The 15,294-nt window shown below is 41.0% G+C and overlaps 1 protein-coding gene across 1 annotated transcript; it reads right to left on the bottom strand.

The window, feature by feature from the left end:
- Nucleotides 1-1,405: 1,405 nt before the first annotated feature.
- LOC121584819 (stanniocalcin-like) lies at nucleotides 1,406-8,847 on the bottom strand. The gene is made up of 4 exons (XM_041900961.2): nucleotides 8,565-8,847; nucleotides 5,954-6,096; nucleotides 5,622-5,833; nucleotides 1,406-4,879 (listed from the first exon to the last, which is right to left on the bottom strand). The coding sequence occupies exons 1-4, from the start codon at nucleotides 8,677-8,679 to the stop codon at nucleotides 4,588-4,590; spliced, it is 762 nt and encodes a 253-aa protein (XP_041756895.1). The 5' UTR covers nucleotides 8,680-8,847; the 3' UTR covers nucleotides 1,406-4,587.
- Between the last annotated feature and the right edge of the window lie 6,447 nt (nucleotides 8,848-15,294).

Genomic DNA, 15,294 nt, shown 5'->3' with positions numbered 1-15,294 from the left:
CCCAAGTTTGGTGTAAGGCATATATGATTACTCAATTATAGCACACTTTCCTACATCCGCTTTCTGTGCATCTATCTTTAGTTCAATTCAATCGCATTCTCGTTCTCGTCCCTGCGTATTTCCCCAGTCAAATGAAGGGATTGTGGAGAGATTGCCTGTTGGATTTAATCCTCCACTGCTCTCCTCAGTCACACCACATTTCACTGCACATCTGATTTGTCACGCTGCCAATTAATGTCACAAGTTTTCTGGGAAAGAGAAAGACATAATGAATATATAATGCATAGGGAGAAGAATGATCTTCTTACCGCATTTATAATAGAGCATTGTTCAATGGTCTCATCACATTGTTGACAGACCGTGTACAGGTATTTTGGCAGGTGTGGTGGCCAGCCTAATGATGTTAATGAAGAATTATTACATGCAATATCTTACAAGAGATATTATATTTCATCTGTCACATTTCATAACATCAAATGAGTGCGAATAAATTGGATGCGCTGCAAGAGGGTAGTGATAGATGATCTATGTCTTCTTCATACAGCATCTGTGTAAAAGCATGGTGCAATTGGCTTCTGAGGAGAAGACTTGCACTTCTGAACATTATCCCTGGCTTTGTCAAGCAAGTGCAGTATGCCCACTCATCTCACAAAGTGCACGTGCTTTATGTCCAATATGTATTTTTCTCCAGTGAAGAGAATGCTCCCCTGTGGCCAAATACAAACCCACCAGAAAACCTCTCCTCTGGTTGTCTCCTAGCAAAAACATGACGTGTTATAATAATGGACTAATGGAGAAGTACATTTTTCTTCCAGGGAGTGGACCTGCCTTGCACTTGGATTATTTTAAGGATATTACACATCTATACTAATAATAAAAGGGGGTAGTGCCTTGCACTGTGCAAGAGAATGAGATGATGACTTGCATGTGAGTGTCTCTTTAAAAGTAGAACATGTTGGAATCACTCTATGCAGAGCAGCTGCATCACCTATCCCTGGGACTGGAGTGCTGCTGATGATAAAGCCCTACAGGACTCTTCTAAATTGGCATGAAATTATATCTGCCTCTGACTGAGATAGCGGCCACGCAGCCACTCGTGTACCGCTGTCTCTTTTCCTGGGGCACTCCAATGATACAGGCACTTTGCAGTTTCAGCTCATTTGTGCTAAAGTTGAAGAAAGTTAATTTTCATAAGAATGTGCTCTCTTTGTCCCTGTTTTCTTCTTCATGGGTACAATTCATTATGGATATTCATAATTGCTAATACTTGCACTTTGTTTTCAGATCTGAAGTTTAGATGTATGTGTTAACAGTACCAAATTTACATGTTAGTCAAATGAAAGCAGTCAACACATTTGATACCATATGCCAGATATGATAATAGTTTATTTCTAATCAGCAAAGACACACAGTTGATGCATTTGTATCTTTCATCATTTTTAGCACAGAGAAAAAAGCCATACATCCATGTATATACATAATGGGTATATATGTAGATGGGTATGTATTAAAGTGCAAGTGATTCACAAGGATCAATCATGCTTAACATAGCTACTGTATTAGGAACTTCAGCAAGTAATCTTCTCAAATGTCTTACTGATAACTTTCATCTAAGAATTTGAAAGTAAAGTAACTGCCACTACAATTAAGATTTCATTATTACTGATCACCCAAGTACTTTTAATTCTGGCAAATTGATTTAAAGTCTTGAGGGGAAAGAGTACCATGGAGTTCCAGAGTTCAGGGAGCCTAGTCCCCAGCCTGCGATAAACATATGGTCTATCAACAGAAAATGCTGCTGCCCATTTCACTAATTTCCCTAAGGATAGATTTAGCTAATAATCCACTAGGCCTACCACCCAAATGCGCCCTATTCTTGTCTTGCAACAAATAGCCTAATGAATAAACAAAATGTCTCGAAAGAACTAAATATGACTTGTAAGTCTGTTAATTAAATTCTCATATTTGCCTATTTCAGACTTTCATACACCATGCACCTTTAACTAAACACACATTCTAAAATATGTCATTGAACCATCTAGGTTTGGGCACATCCTCACCAGAACAAACATTCAATATAAGATACATTCTCTAAAGTTACCCAGACCTTGAATTTATAGGCATAGTCTCAAGGTAGAGGAAAAAACAGAATACTATTGGCAAATATATTCACTGCAAGCAACATTCAAAGAAATGTACAAATTACAGAAGAAGTACCAAACAGAAGGTAAATGGTCAAATGCAAGTATACAGATTGATGCCAGGTTCTGTGAATGGGTTTTCACCATAGATATCCAAATAAATGTAAAATGATAACCCATCATACAGGGGAGCAAGCTATTGTTTAGCAGCAACTGTTCTGGATTTGTCCAGCTATTACAGACACATAAATACATGTATTAACAGTACAGGAAGGAAGTAGTCCCAACCCATCGCAAGTGATGAATGTTTCAATGCCCCTTTATAGTGGTCATAAGAGATGAAAAGTGCATATGTAACATAAGTAGTAGGATACACTACATTGCTAGTACAGTCTTAACATTTCTGAGTGATTTTCTCCTTACTTTTTCTTTTTAATACACACTATATTGCTACTAAAAGCAAGATATTATTGTATCCCAAGAAAAAGACAAAACAAAAAACGATACAACATAAACCACGGCAACAAACACAGCAACAGAAAGGGGGAGTCCAGGGGCACATTGCATTGCCTGCATACTTCACTATGCGTATGGGAGCAAATAAGCTGCTGCCACATTCATTCAGCATCAGCTGGCACTGTTTGTGACAAAGGGCAAGGTTGTGTGTTATTGTGAATCCTCCATATGAGAGATTATTGCATAGGTCTGTGAGTTCTTAACATTTCAAATGATTTGGTATTGTAAAACCATCAGATCTCTCTAACATTATTTTCCCCTTTTGCACATCTCCTTCATCCAGGCATGTGCAATGTGAAAAGTCTCTTGAATTAACCTCCCTTTATTGAAGCACTTATGGATTAATGTCACCAGGGTAACCTTTCTGAGAGAAACATTAGTTTGCATGATATTAAGAATAGATCCAGCAAATGCTTTGCAGTTCGGTCTTCAAGTTTAGCTGTTAAATGTACAATGAATGGCTTGACCACAATTTCTCTCCACCTTTATAACATAATCAATTATGCTTGGAAAATACACACAAAGTCCCCAACAGAGTCCCTTTGCACCAGTACATAAGTGACAATGTTTGCAATATGGGTTGTTTAAGTGACAGTCCCATATCACACTCCTAAAGAAGATCACCTGACTTGAATGACCAACTAGTTCCCCTATGTCCAGCACAGAGTCATAACATGGGTCCTATTCAGTCAACAGAGCGGACAATGTGGAGAGTGGCAGATCCTATAGTATTTGATCATGAGCCCCCATTGAAATAGGAGCTATGACCAAACTGCACATTAAAATTGTATATCTGTAACCTAACTAAAACTACAGCAACATCATAAAATTACAACTTAAATAATATAGTAGGAAAATAAATATCAATATTATACCAACAAGGCTTTTAAATAGTCATTATCAACACTGGAAGTCAGTGTGTATGATTCAACCCCTCCATGTCATATTCACCAGGGAGAATGTTGTTCATCCAAGGAGGCGGCCTCTATCAATCTCAGGCGGTCACCTGCTCATAAGTTACACTGCTGGTCCACACTTACTGTGAACTGAGTGTTTCAGGACAGAAGAGATGTTATGGTATCTAAACGATGCTATTTTCTCTGGTATAGGAGTTAGCTACACATCTTCCACCACATTTAGGTCTGTTTTGAATGGCATTCCGGGTGGTTTCAAGTTATTTGGTCGGTCTAAGGTAACTTCCTGTGCAAAGTTTATTAGGATAGCTCTCATCTGAGGGACACACCTCTCTCACAGAGCTGGCTGTTGCCATCTGAGGCTAATAACGCAATAAATAAAAGAATCTATAGCACATGCTTACTTATTTTACTGGTCTCATCATAATATAGAAAAATCTCATATATACTGTATGAAACATCTAGTAATTAACTAATAGTAATCACATTTAATTATCTATTGATTAAGCTATTGATGACAGATCAATTGATATTATAATAATGGATGAACATTTGTATTCTGCAACCAACTTTTTTGGGGAACATTTGTGCTATATAGATATGAACCATACCTGCAAGTTTGTGCTTGAAATCCTAGACAGAATGCTTAGAGGGACATCATCCCCACTAGGCTCTCAGAGGATTCATATCAAGTGTGGGGAGTGAACAGGAATGAACAGGGCCAAGTTGTGGAGATACAATAGAATACAATACAACATGTTCAATGAACAGGGTGAGTGATAGTGTTAGGAAATAGTTTAGGGGAGGGGATCCTCTCAAACCTAAGGTACAGTATATCTCACAACAACTCAAACTCTGATATAAAATATACTTGAAACACATTGGGTATTCTCTTAGAGGTGCATGTTATTTTTCAGTCTGGAGAGGAATTATTCTTAAATCACCAAGGGAAGAGACCACTGTTGACTTGTTTATGTTTTTGAGGGGTGTGTGTAGTTTCTGGATCTGAGTGGGAGTTAGGAGCTGTCACCAGTGGCACGCTTCTTGCTAAAATGGCTGGCAGAGTCTCTGTTGCGTAGACCAGGCTGGATCTTATACATGTGTGGACCCATGGACAACCGCAAGCTCCCACGGCCCTCCACTCCAGTTGGAACAGCAGCAGCAGCAACCGAGGGGCAGGGCTTGTTCTGCAGCAGCTGGAAGAGAATGGTCATCTCTGGGCCAAGCCTGGACACCATACTGGCCCTCAGCAGGTCCACAGTCTCCTCATCACAGTCCATCAGGCTCTGGAGGAGCTTACCGTAAAACCTGCAAGAGGATGCAGCTTTCATGTATTTTTGTTGCTGTAATTTTTTATTTTAATTTTAAAGCTGCAATGTGTAACTTCTTGGGTGACCCGACAAAATTCACATAGAAATGTCAGTTATAGATCTGTCATTCTCATTGAAAGCAAGTCTAAGAAGAGGCAGATCTGTTCTATGTGCGCTATTTCTATGCTTCCCGTTTTTTAAGTTTAATATTTGTCTTTTACTTTTGGTTTTGTATACCAGCTTCAAACAGCTGAATACACAATATTTTGGGTTATGGAAAATATATTTCACAGTGGTTTAGATGGTACAATCTACATTACACTTGCTTGTTTTGTCACTTAAACTAAAATTAGGCAAACTATTAGAATTTTAGCAACCAGGAAATGGTGGAGCGATTTCTGCATGGTGCATATATGTATATATATTTTTAAAGCATTTAAGCAATTTAGAAGACACTCTTATCAAGAGCGACTTACAGTTAGGGTGTTCATCTTAAGATAGCTAGGTGGAGCAACCACATATCTCAGTCATAGTAAGTAAATTTTTCCTCAATAAAGTAGTAAAGTGTGAGTGTTAGTTCTTTTTTTTGTTGTTGCAATTTTATCGAATGTCTTAGGAGCCCACTGAAATGTATTTGCTTCAGCAGAGTTAGTGTATCAAATACATAGCTTTTGTTGTATTAAGATAAAGCAAAAAAACTGAAATGGAAGCCCTTTGACACAGGTTTGCTAGGAACAAACCTGTTGGGGAAGTGTCTTGGGAGCTGTGCCACATCTCCAATAGCATCTGGATTGGTGCGGGCGATAGTGCAGATATCCAGCTTGCTGTAGCACTCCTCCTGAACCTCTGAGATCATTCTTTGGAAGGTGGAGCAGCGGCGGATGGTGAGGAACACCTTGGAGGTGATGCCATTGGCAATGCACTTGAGGCTCTCTTTCACAAAGGCTTTGCCCTGCACAAAACCACATAATATCACAGTCATATCAAAAAACATGACTTAACTTCAGTTAACAGGTTTGATCTACTGCGACATACTGTGTCAGATTTGAAAAGAGAGGAAGAATTACCATACCTGAGTGTCAAATTTAGCTGCACTGTACAGAAAGGACTTGCAGATGTCGTGCATGCCATCTGTGTCACACGTGGAGTTCTCCAGACATGCGAAGGCTCCACAGCCTACTTGGAGGGCACTATTCAGACAGCGTGCCACGTCAGCTGTAGACTCAGAGAGGGAAAGGACCATTAGCAGGGGGCAGGCTATCATATAGCTCTCAACAAGAATGGAAAGATAATCAGTCTGTTTTGGTTGTGATAATTTACATGCAAAGCTGATTCAATGCTGAGATCATAATTATTCAGACAAATTACAACTTGACAGCTCACTGGACACTTTAAACTTTTTAAGACTGGTTCACAATTTAGCATAATTACATTTCCTCTTCCTGGCAAATAATTTTATGAATATTCTAGCATTTTGGTTCTTGGAACAGACTTGTGACCAACTACACCAAAAATACCCAAAGGAGTCATGGCATGATAAACATATTCATACACACACACACACACACACACACACAAACACACACACACATATACATACACTGTGGTGAGTGTTGCCTATTCAGGATCAGGTTCTGCTGACTGTCCCTTTTGGCACAAGACCCCTTGTTTCCATTACCCTCACGTGCAACAAGACAGTAACATGCTCAATTAGAAGGTGTGCCAAACCACCTCTGACACTGTGCACACTTAACAGTACAGTCATGTACCCTGGCCTGAGTCACTGCCTCATTCCTCATAAATAGACCTAATGTTCATATTTTACATAAATATTGCCTCAGACTTAATTTTAAAGAGCAAGCTGACATACACAGCTGTGTAAACTACTCTGACAAAGATCTAAAGTAACCAGAAAACCCCTAAATGTCTTCCAATGAATGCCTCTATTGTCCATTTAGTAAGACTAAGACAAGTTCATGGTAAGCAGCATACAGCAATTGTAACAATGAGCTGATGTACTGTATGCCACAGATGGATGCACTCTCACTCATTGAAATGTTTTGGTCCAGCCCACCCTGTAATGAACTAGCAAATCAGCAATGAATCGGAATGGAACTGTCCCACCACTGTTTCTCTCAGGTCATGGGAGAATTAATAAATAAATAAATGATATTTCAACAGATACACACTCCTTCAGTATCTCTTATTGGCAAGACCAAGGAGGCCCATGCTGCAGATACTTAGTCTGATATAACCAATGCATTGGATTTAACTGAAATAACAATAATGACTTAAGGAGATCACAGAGATAACACCTCATTCATACTCATATTTCCGAACATGGGCCTGGCTTTCACTGGTCTGCTAATTTTATGGGCCTGTTAATAGAAGTGACTTTTTCATATCTCATACACATTTTGGAAATAGAGTGCATGAGCATTTACTCCATCCCTCTGGCAACCAATGTAAACAGAATGGAATGCCTGGTGGTGAATAGCCCACTGCAATGTAGACCTAGGCCATGGATTTTATCTTGCTATACAACAGCTTTCCTCTTTTCAGGGGCCGTGCTCGGTTGAAATATGTTATTTTCACTTTAGTAATTGCACGGGAATAGTATCGGCAGTTACAGTTGGCAAACCATTGAAAAGGGAGATAAAGCAAGCCTACTGATTGAGTAGGGGACGCACGTCGCGCGACACCTTGTGCCCTATGAGTCTTCGAATCTGGATATCATCCCTGGCCAATGGCCAGCATTCTTTCACCAAAGAAACTCTAATGTCTCCACCCTCTTTGCGGTCACCTAGAAAGCCCTACTTCCTTCACGTTTCTTCCGGTATTAGGTGCTTCATTGATCCTGTCAAGACGCCGGTAGCCAGTAGCTACAGGTGGGTGCAGTGGCGGAGCCTATGCCACCACGCACAAGTCGGTATTTGTTTTTGCCTACAGCAATAGTACTATCAATACATTACACTGGTGACTGCTTGGAAGAATACCAATACATTTAAAATATGATGGTCATAGTTGTTTCCAAACACCTGTAGATCATTTGGTGGTTAGAAAAAGCTTAAACAGTACGTAAAACAACATTGCAGGTAGACTAACGTATGACATTTACAAAATTACTTGTAGAGTAGGCTAACTGACACAAACAATGTATAAGCAAAACAATCGTTTTATAATGCTGTAAAGACAGTGACCAAATACATAACAATTGATGCATTGAACCACACAAGTGGGCTCCCCTGTATCAACTAATCTCTCTTAAAATGAATATTAATCTGATGATCTTTCTCATGTTCTATCCTCCGGTCAGTCATCTCGTGTTTAAGCAACCCACACAACCATCAATTCAAAGACCATTCGTTCATAGACAATTTATTCAACATCTCATGATGGTAGGCTACAGCTTTTTCACAAACAGGTGTCAGTCACCGCGAAGCTCACGCTCATCCCTTGCCGGTAAAACACCGGTAAAGCACGGTGAGTAGCCTAGCCTATGTTGGAGCTATTCGGTAGTCTGTCGGTCAAGGCGTTCACTTGGAAACAGAGCAGCATATCATGTAATAGCAAACATTCCCCCATACTGTGTATACAACGTAATAGTAATAATCCATACAAATCCGTGCGAACACCGCATCCACTCAAAAACATGCTGTATTGTAAGAGAGACTGTTACTTACAAGGGGTATTTGCAGAAAATCGTGCTCTTCTGGGTGAATACGACTCGTTCTGATCCAGTTCATATGCAGATGCAATCAGCACCATTAGAAGAAAAAGTCCGGTCATCAAAGGCATTGTTCAATAATCACTGATGATCTAACAAAATACAAGGAATAGTGTTTCTTGCTTATCTGATTAATAGTTCATACAGCTCTGAAGATGTACAGCGCCGTGTTTTCAACAATGTAAATCTATTACTAAGTAGGCACCATCTACCCAATGCGGCTTTTCCTCTACCCTGGACTGTACACTGATTTCTATTGACGTGCATGACCGACAGAGCGCTGGTCTGCATGGGTTTATATGGGACTGCCGCACATTACGAGTCTCCTGGTTAGCCCAATCAAAACACGACCATGCTCTCTCTCTCCGGTCGTCTAATTGATTGACCATTTTACAGTACATTGAAATTCAATGCGGTCTTGGGTATTTCGCGCCAATGATAGCCTACATATATTATTATTTGAGTTGATAAAACAATGAAGCTGTAGTACATTTTGCCATCTCAAGTCAAAGTCAATTAGCTTCTATTTGTTCAGTCAACAGTCACAGAAATTGGTGTACCTGTTCTCTTCAACCAACCAACAGTTGACTGGCATTTTCACTTGATTTGTTCGTTATGTTTCTGTGCTGTACTGTAGATGTCTTGTTACCTGATGTTACCTGAACCCATTCAAACCAATACCATACAGGCTATTTCTGCTATTTCCATTTGGTCAAATAGACAGGGCAGATTAGTGGCAACATTGACACTGGGTCATTTCTAGGCAACCCATCAGTCCAGTTTATGTCAGCACAAATGTATAAATTCTATCTTGAAGCAATGCTCAATTATTTTATTATGGCCTACCAGAATTAATATATGGCATATTGTGTATACAGTAGGCATATTGCTTAGGCTAATAGATGTGATTTAGTAACCTGCGTCTTTAGTCAAATGTATTGCGCGCTTTGTCTTACTTAAATGTCTTAAAATAATATAAACTGAAATTATTCAAATGATTTGACTTTTATCACATGATTGGCATTTTGCTTAACCGTGCTCAATACATGAGACCATTGTTGGTTTAATGGACAACATTTATTTAACATTGAGATAAACTACCTCATTATTGACATAAAGTATGTTATGTATGGATAGCCATCATTGTTGATGTATTTCCTGGTTTGCGGCATGCTGGTGAGAGGTGGTAGCCAGGCACGGATCCAAACGAGTTGTAGCTACACATGCCAGAGGGAGGCCAATAAGGTGTCATCCATGTCTGAGCATGGCAACATCCTTGATCTATTCAAACCAAATCAAATTGTATTCGTCACATGCTTCGTAAACAACATGTGTAGTGTGTGTAGTGTGTCTAACAGTGAAATGCATACGGGGCCTTCCAAACAATGCCGAGAGAGAACTTCAATAAATAATAAAAAAGTCATAATAAAAGTCATAATAAATACACAATAAGTAACGATAACTTAGCTATATACACGGGGTACCAGTACCGAGTCAATGTGCAGGGGTAGGAGATAATTGAGGTAGATATGTACATATAAATAGGAATAAAGTGACTAGGCAACAGGATAGATAATAAACATTAGCAGCAGCATATGTAATGACTCAAAAAAGTTAGTGTAAAAAGGGTCAATGCAGATAGTCCGGGTAAGTATTTGATTAACTATTTATCTGTCTTAAGGCTAGGAGCTGTTTCTGTTGGTTCTGCTACTGCTTGCCTAGCAGAGAGAACAATCTATGACTTGGGTGGCTGGAGTCCTTGACAATTTTTAGGGCCTTCCTCTGACACCGCCTGGTATACAGGTCCTGGATGACAGGGAGCTCTGCCCCAGTGATGTACTGTAGCGCCTTGTCGTCGGATGCCAATCAGTTGCCATACCAAGCGGTGATGCAGCCAGTCAAAATGCTCTCAATGGTGCAGCTGTAGAACATTTTGAGGATCTGTGGGCCCATGCCAAATATTTTCAGCCTTTTTAATTTATTTAACTAGGCAAGTCAGTTAAGAACAAATTCTTATTTACAATGACGGCCTACACCGGCCAAACCCGGACGACGCTGGGCCAATTGTGCGCCGCCCTATGGGACTCCCAATCACAGCCGGTTGTGATACAGCCTGGAATTGAACCAGGGGTTCTGTAGTGACGCCTCAAGCACTGAGATGCAGTGCCTTAGACCACTGCGCCACTCGGGAGCCCAGTGGGGGAAGAGGCATTGTCGTGCCCTCTTCACAACTGTGTTGGTGTGTGTGGACCACGATAGATCCTTAGTGATGTGGACACCAAGGAACTTGATGCTCTCGATCTGCTCCACTACAGCCCCGTTGATGTGAATGGGGGCGTGATCGGCCCTCCATTTCCTGTAGTCCACAATCATCTCCTTTGTCTTGCTGACGTTGAGGGAGAGGTTTTCCTGTAGTCCACTATCAGCTCATTTGTCTTATTGACGTTGAGGGAGAGGTTGTTGTCCTGGCACCACACTGCCAGGTCTCTGACCTCCTCCCTATAGGCCGTCTCATTGTCGTCGGTGATCAGGCCTACTACCATCGTGTTGTCAGCAAACTTAATGATGGTGTTGGAGTCGTGCGTGGCAACGCAGTCATTGGTGAATGGGGATTACATGATGGGACTAAGCACGCAACCATGAGGGGCCCCCATCGGGAAGTTCAGGATCCAGTTGCAGAGGGAGGTGTTCAGTCGCAGGGTCCTTAGCTTAGTGATGAGCTTGGAGGGCACTATGGCGTTGAACGCTGATCTGTAGTCAATGAACAGCATTCTCACAAATGTGTTCCTCTTGTCCAGGTGGGACAGGGCAGTGTGGAGTGCAATAGAGATTGCATCATCTGTGGATCTGTTGGGGCGGTTTGCGAATTGGACTGGGTCCAGGGTGTCTGGGATAATGGTGTTGATGTGCGCCATGACCAGCCTTTCAAAGCATTTCATGTGGCTACAGATGTGAGTGCTACGGGGCGATAGTCATTTAGGAAGGTTACCTTGGCGTTCTTGGGCACAGGGACTATTGTGGTCTGCTTGAAACATGCAGGTATTACAGACTTTGTCAGGGAGAGATTGAAAATGCCAGTGAAGACACTTGCCAGCTGGTCAGCACATGCTCTGAGTATGCGTCCTGGTAATCCGTCTGGCCCTGCGGCCTTGTGAATGTTAACCTGTTTAAAGATCTTACTCACATCGGCTACGGAGAGCATGATCACACAGTCGTCCGGAATAGCTGGTGCTCTCATGCATGGTTCAATGTTGCTTGCCTCGAAGCAAGCGTAGTAGGCATTTAGCTCATCTGGTAGGCTTGCATCATGGCTGGGTTTCCCTTTGTAATCTGTGATAGTTTGCAAGCCCTGCCACTTTCGACGAGTGTCAGAGCCGGCGTAGTAGGATTCGATCTTAGTCCTGTACTGACACTTTGCCAGTTTGATGGCTTGTCGGAGGTCGTAGCGGGATTTCTTATAAGCGTCCGGATTAGTATCCCGCTCCTTGAATGCAGCAGCTTTGGCCTTTAGCTCAGTAATCTATGGCTTCTGGTTGGGATGTGTACGTACGGTCACTGTGGGGATGATGTCATCGATTCACTTATTAACGAAGCCGGTGACTAATGTGGTAAACTCCTCAATGCCATCGGATGAATCCCAGAACATGTGCTAGCAAAACAGTCCTGTAGCTTAGCATCCGCTTCATCTGACCACTTCCATATTGAGCACGTCACTGGTACTTCCTGTTTGAGTTTTTGCTTTTAAGAAGGAATCAGGAGGATAGAGTTATGATCAGATTTGCCAAATGGAGGTGAGGGAGAGCTTTGTATGCGTTTCTGTGTGTGGAGTAAAGGTGATCTAGAATTTTGTCTCCTCTAGTTGCAAAGGTGACAAGCTGGTAGAAATGAGGTCAAACGGATTTCAGTTGCCCTGCATTAAAATCACTGGCCACTAGGAGTGCTGCCTCTGGATGAGCATTTTCTTGTTTGCTTATGGCCGGAAAAAGCTAAACATTTTGCTCTTTTTAATTAATTTCCAGAACACAGCAGACAGAACAGCAGACGTTCTTATCCAGTGCGACTTACAAAATCTTTTTTTTTTCAGCTTGTTGAGTGAGGTCTTAGTGCCAGCATCGGTTTGAGGTCGTAAATAGACAGCTACGAAAAATATAAATGAAAAATAGTATGGTCTACAGCTTATCATGAGATATTCTAACTCAGGCGAGCAGAACCTTAAGAGAATGATGATTCATTCCTTCTATGTTTACGTAGTCTGTGCACGAGAGATTAAGGTATCCCCAACTCAGTACACCCATTCATCTATCCATATGTAGATGTATATAGCCTATACTATTCTACTGGAATTACTTTGGTGTAAAGCCAATGCAATGCCTGAGCTTGATCCCCACTTCCTGGTCTTGGAGAGCTGCTATGTGCAGGCTTGGGTTCCAGCCCAGCACAAACACACCTGATTCAACAAATCATTGTATTTTTTTTTACCACAGTTGCCCATTCTATTCTAACTAGAGAAATTAGTATTCATCTCTCATCAATACATTTTTGTATCATCTCTCATCAATACATTTTTGTATCAAGGCCATAATGACATTAGATTTGAGAGACAAGGGAGAGACAACAGCATTCTGTTTAGAATCAAAACATTTGATCAGTTGAGTTGTCTTTCATATACCACTGTATACCCAGATACACTCTCACACACATCGGAATGAGTAGGCCTATACTTTCTCCACCATCTTATATTGGTAGAGGTTTCTTTTCTCCCATTAGTGAGCCCTCATTCACAATTTTATAGGCAGCTTTTTGGAAATGTCAAATGACTTTTTATTGATTAACATATTTTACGGTTATGGTATAGGTATTATCTTTATAGGCAGTACTAGGAAACTTCCAAACGTAAAATGTAGAGGCCCAATATAGAATTCTCTGGCTCCTGGAAGTCTGGTCCTCAGACACCATTTAGTAATTTACTGTGTTTCACCTGTTTTCCTAACAGCAAAAGTAAACTGGAACATACTCATGTGCCCTTGAGTGCTTAATATAAGAACTTCAGTGCCATTTTGGCTAAAGAAAGAATCCATATGTTTGCTCAGCATTTTATGTGAAATTACTTGTTTTCTTTTCTGGTGTTTCAAAGAGAAAAGGTTCAAAGGCTTTTATAAAAGCATCTCTCTCTCTCTCTCTCTCTCTCTCTCTCTCTCTCTCTCTCTCTCTCTCTCTCTCTCTCTCTCTCTCTCTCTCTCTCGCTCTCTCTCTCTCTCTCTCTCTCTCTCTCTCTCTCTCTCTCTCTCTCTCTCTCTCTCTCTCTCTCTCTCTCTCTCTCTCTCTCTCTCTCTCTCTCTCTCTCTCTCTCTCTCTCTCTCTCTCTCTCTCTCTCTCTCTCTCTCTCTTTGTTATGATTGCTTTGGCGATGGTGATGCTTTAACCCTGATTGGTTTTACCCCAGAGCACCATTAGGAGCCAGGCACTTTGTCAAGTCTCCTCTTGGCAGCTTGTCTTCACAGGGTAGTCCAAACATGCCAACATAGTCTCTGTTATATATCTGGATCTTTCATAGAAAATCCCAGGGCTGTCCACTGTCAGACAGAGGCTTACTAGTCTGTGCTGTATGGTGCAATTTTCAAATTAGTAAATCAAAATGTAACGTCCCAAATTAATTAAATGAAATCCTTAATCTCAGGACTTCTTGAGTGCCTATACATAGGGCTCTCTAGAAGTTAGTAAATTCCCTCCTTGTGAGTACTCAAGTACAGAAATTTCCTTTGGGAATTTAGCCATACCACAAACCCATTTGAGGAGAGAATATCTGTGTCGTCTGGATAAGGGATAGTGAATCCCTTTGTCATGCTGAAGTAGGTAATTCACCTAATTTCCAGAACACAGCAGACAGAACAGACTGGCATCATGCTAGGATTTAGAGCAGAGTTCAAAGACAGGACAAATCTGCCACAGAGAGTGAACACTCAATCACCTGGCATAGCACAACGTGGCAGCTTTGCATTAATTTACATTGAGGTAGTTTAACTGATTTTCAGATTACAAGGCACTTTGCATCTGGTCCTGTCTGTAGTCCATCACAGATAGCTTCTCTGTCACTGCTCCATGGTTATTGCAATATTGCAAACATTTTCATTATGAGATAATAACTATCTGAGTAATGCATGCCACATCTTATGAGGATATGCCACAAACATTTTGCACATAAACTTGGCACATGAACATTTGGATACACATACATGAGTCTTCATCAAATATGCTTAATTAACCTCATATACATGAATAATACCATCATCAGATCCACTGTATAACTTTCTGCCAGTGCCTGCACAAAAATGTCAGTTATTGTCATAGAAGTTCTAATGATATGCAAGTTACAGTCCTGTAACAGTACTGCAGTTGGAGTAGCATTTCAGTATCTGCAGTGTAAACTGTCAGTTTGTGTCAGCAAAGGGTAACTGTAGCATGGTGCTTGTAATGCCAGGGTGGTGGGTTCGATTCCCGGGACCACCCATATGTAAGATGTATGCACATATGACTGTAAGTCGCTTTTGACATATATATTATATTATGGCATATATTAACTGCAATTATGTTTGTGTCCACAAGAGGGACTTTGAGGAGGCGGTATAACCGACAGGTGTGAGACATCTACAGTGACTTTGTCATCTCAAGCCATGCCTATACTGTAC

This window comes from Coregonus clupeaformis, chromosome 16, assembly GCF_020615455.1.
Source record: "Coregonus clupeaformis isolate EN_2021a chromosome 16, ASM2061545v1, whole genome shotgun sequence".
NCBI lineage: Eukaryota > Metazoa > Chordata > Actinopteri > Salmoniformes > Salmonidae > Coregonus > Coregonus clupeaformis.
The sequence above is the reverse complement of the archived record's forward strand: the minus strand, read 5'-3'. Positions and strand labels throughout refer to the sequence as shown.

Coding starts and splice junctions, on each gene's coding strand:
- LOC121584819 (XM_041900961.2), bottom strand. CDS start 8,679: ATGCCTTTGATGACCGGACTTTTTCTTCTAATGGTGCTGATTGCATCT. Junction 6,097..8,564: donor ATTTTCTGCAAATACCCCTT/GTAAGTAACAGT, acceptor CTGAGTCTACAG/CTGACGTGGCACGCTGTCTG. Junction 5,834..5,953: donor CAGCTAAATTTGACACTCAG/GTATGGTAATTC, acceptor GGTTTTGTGCAG/GGCAAAGCCTTTGTGAAAGA.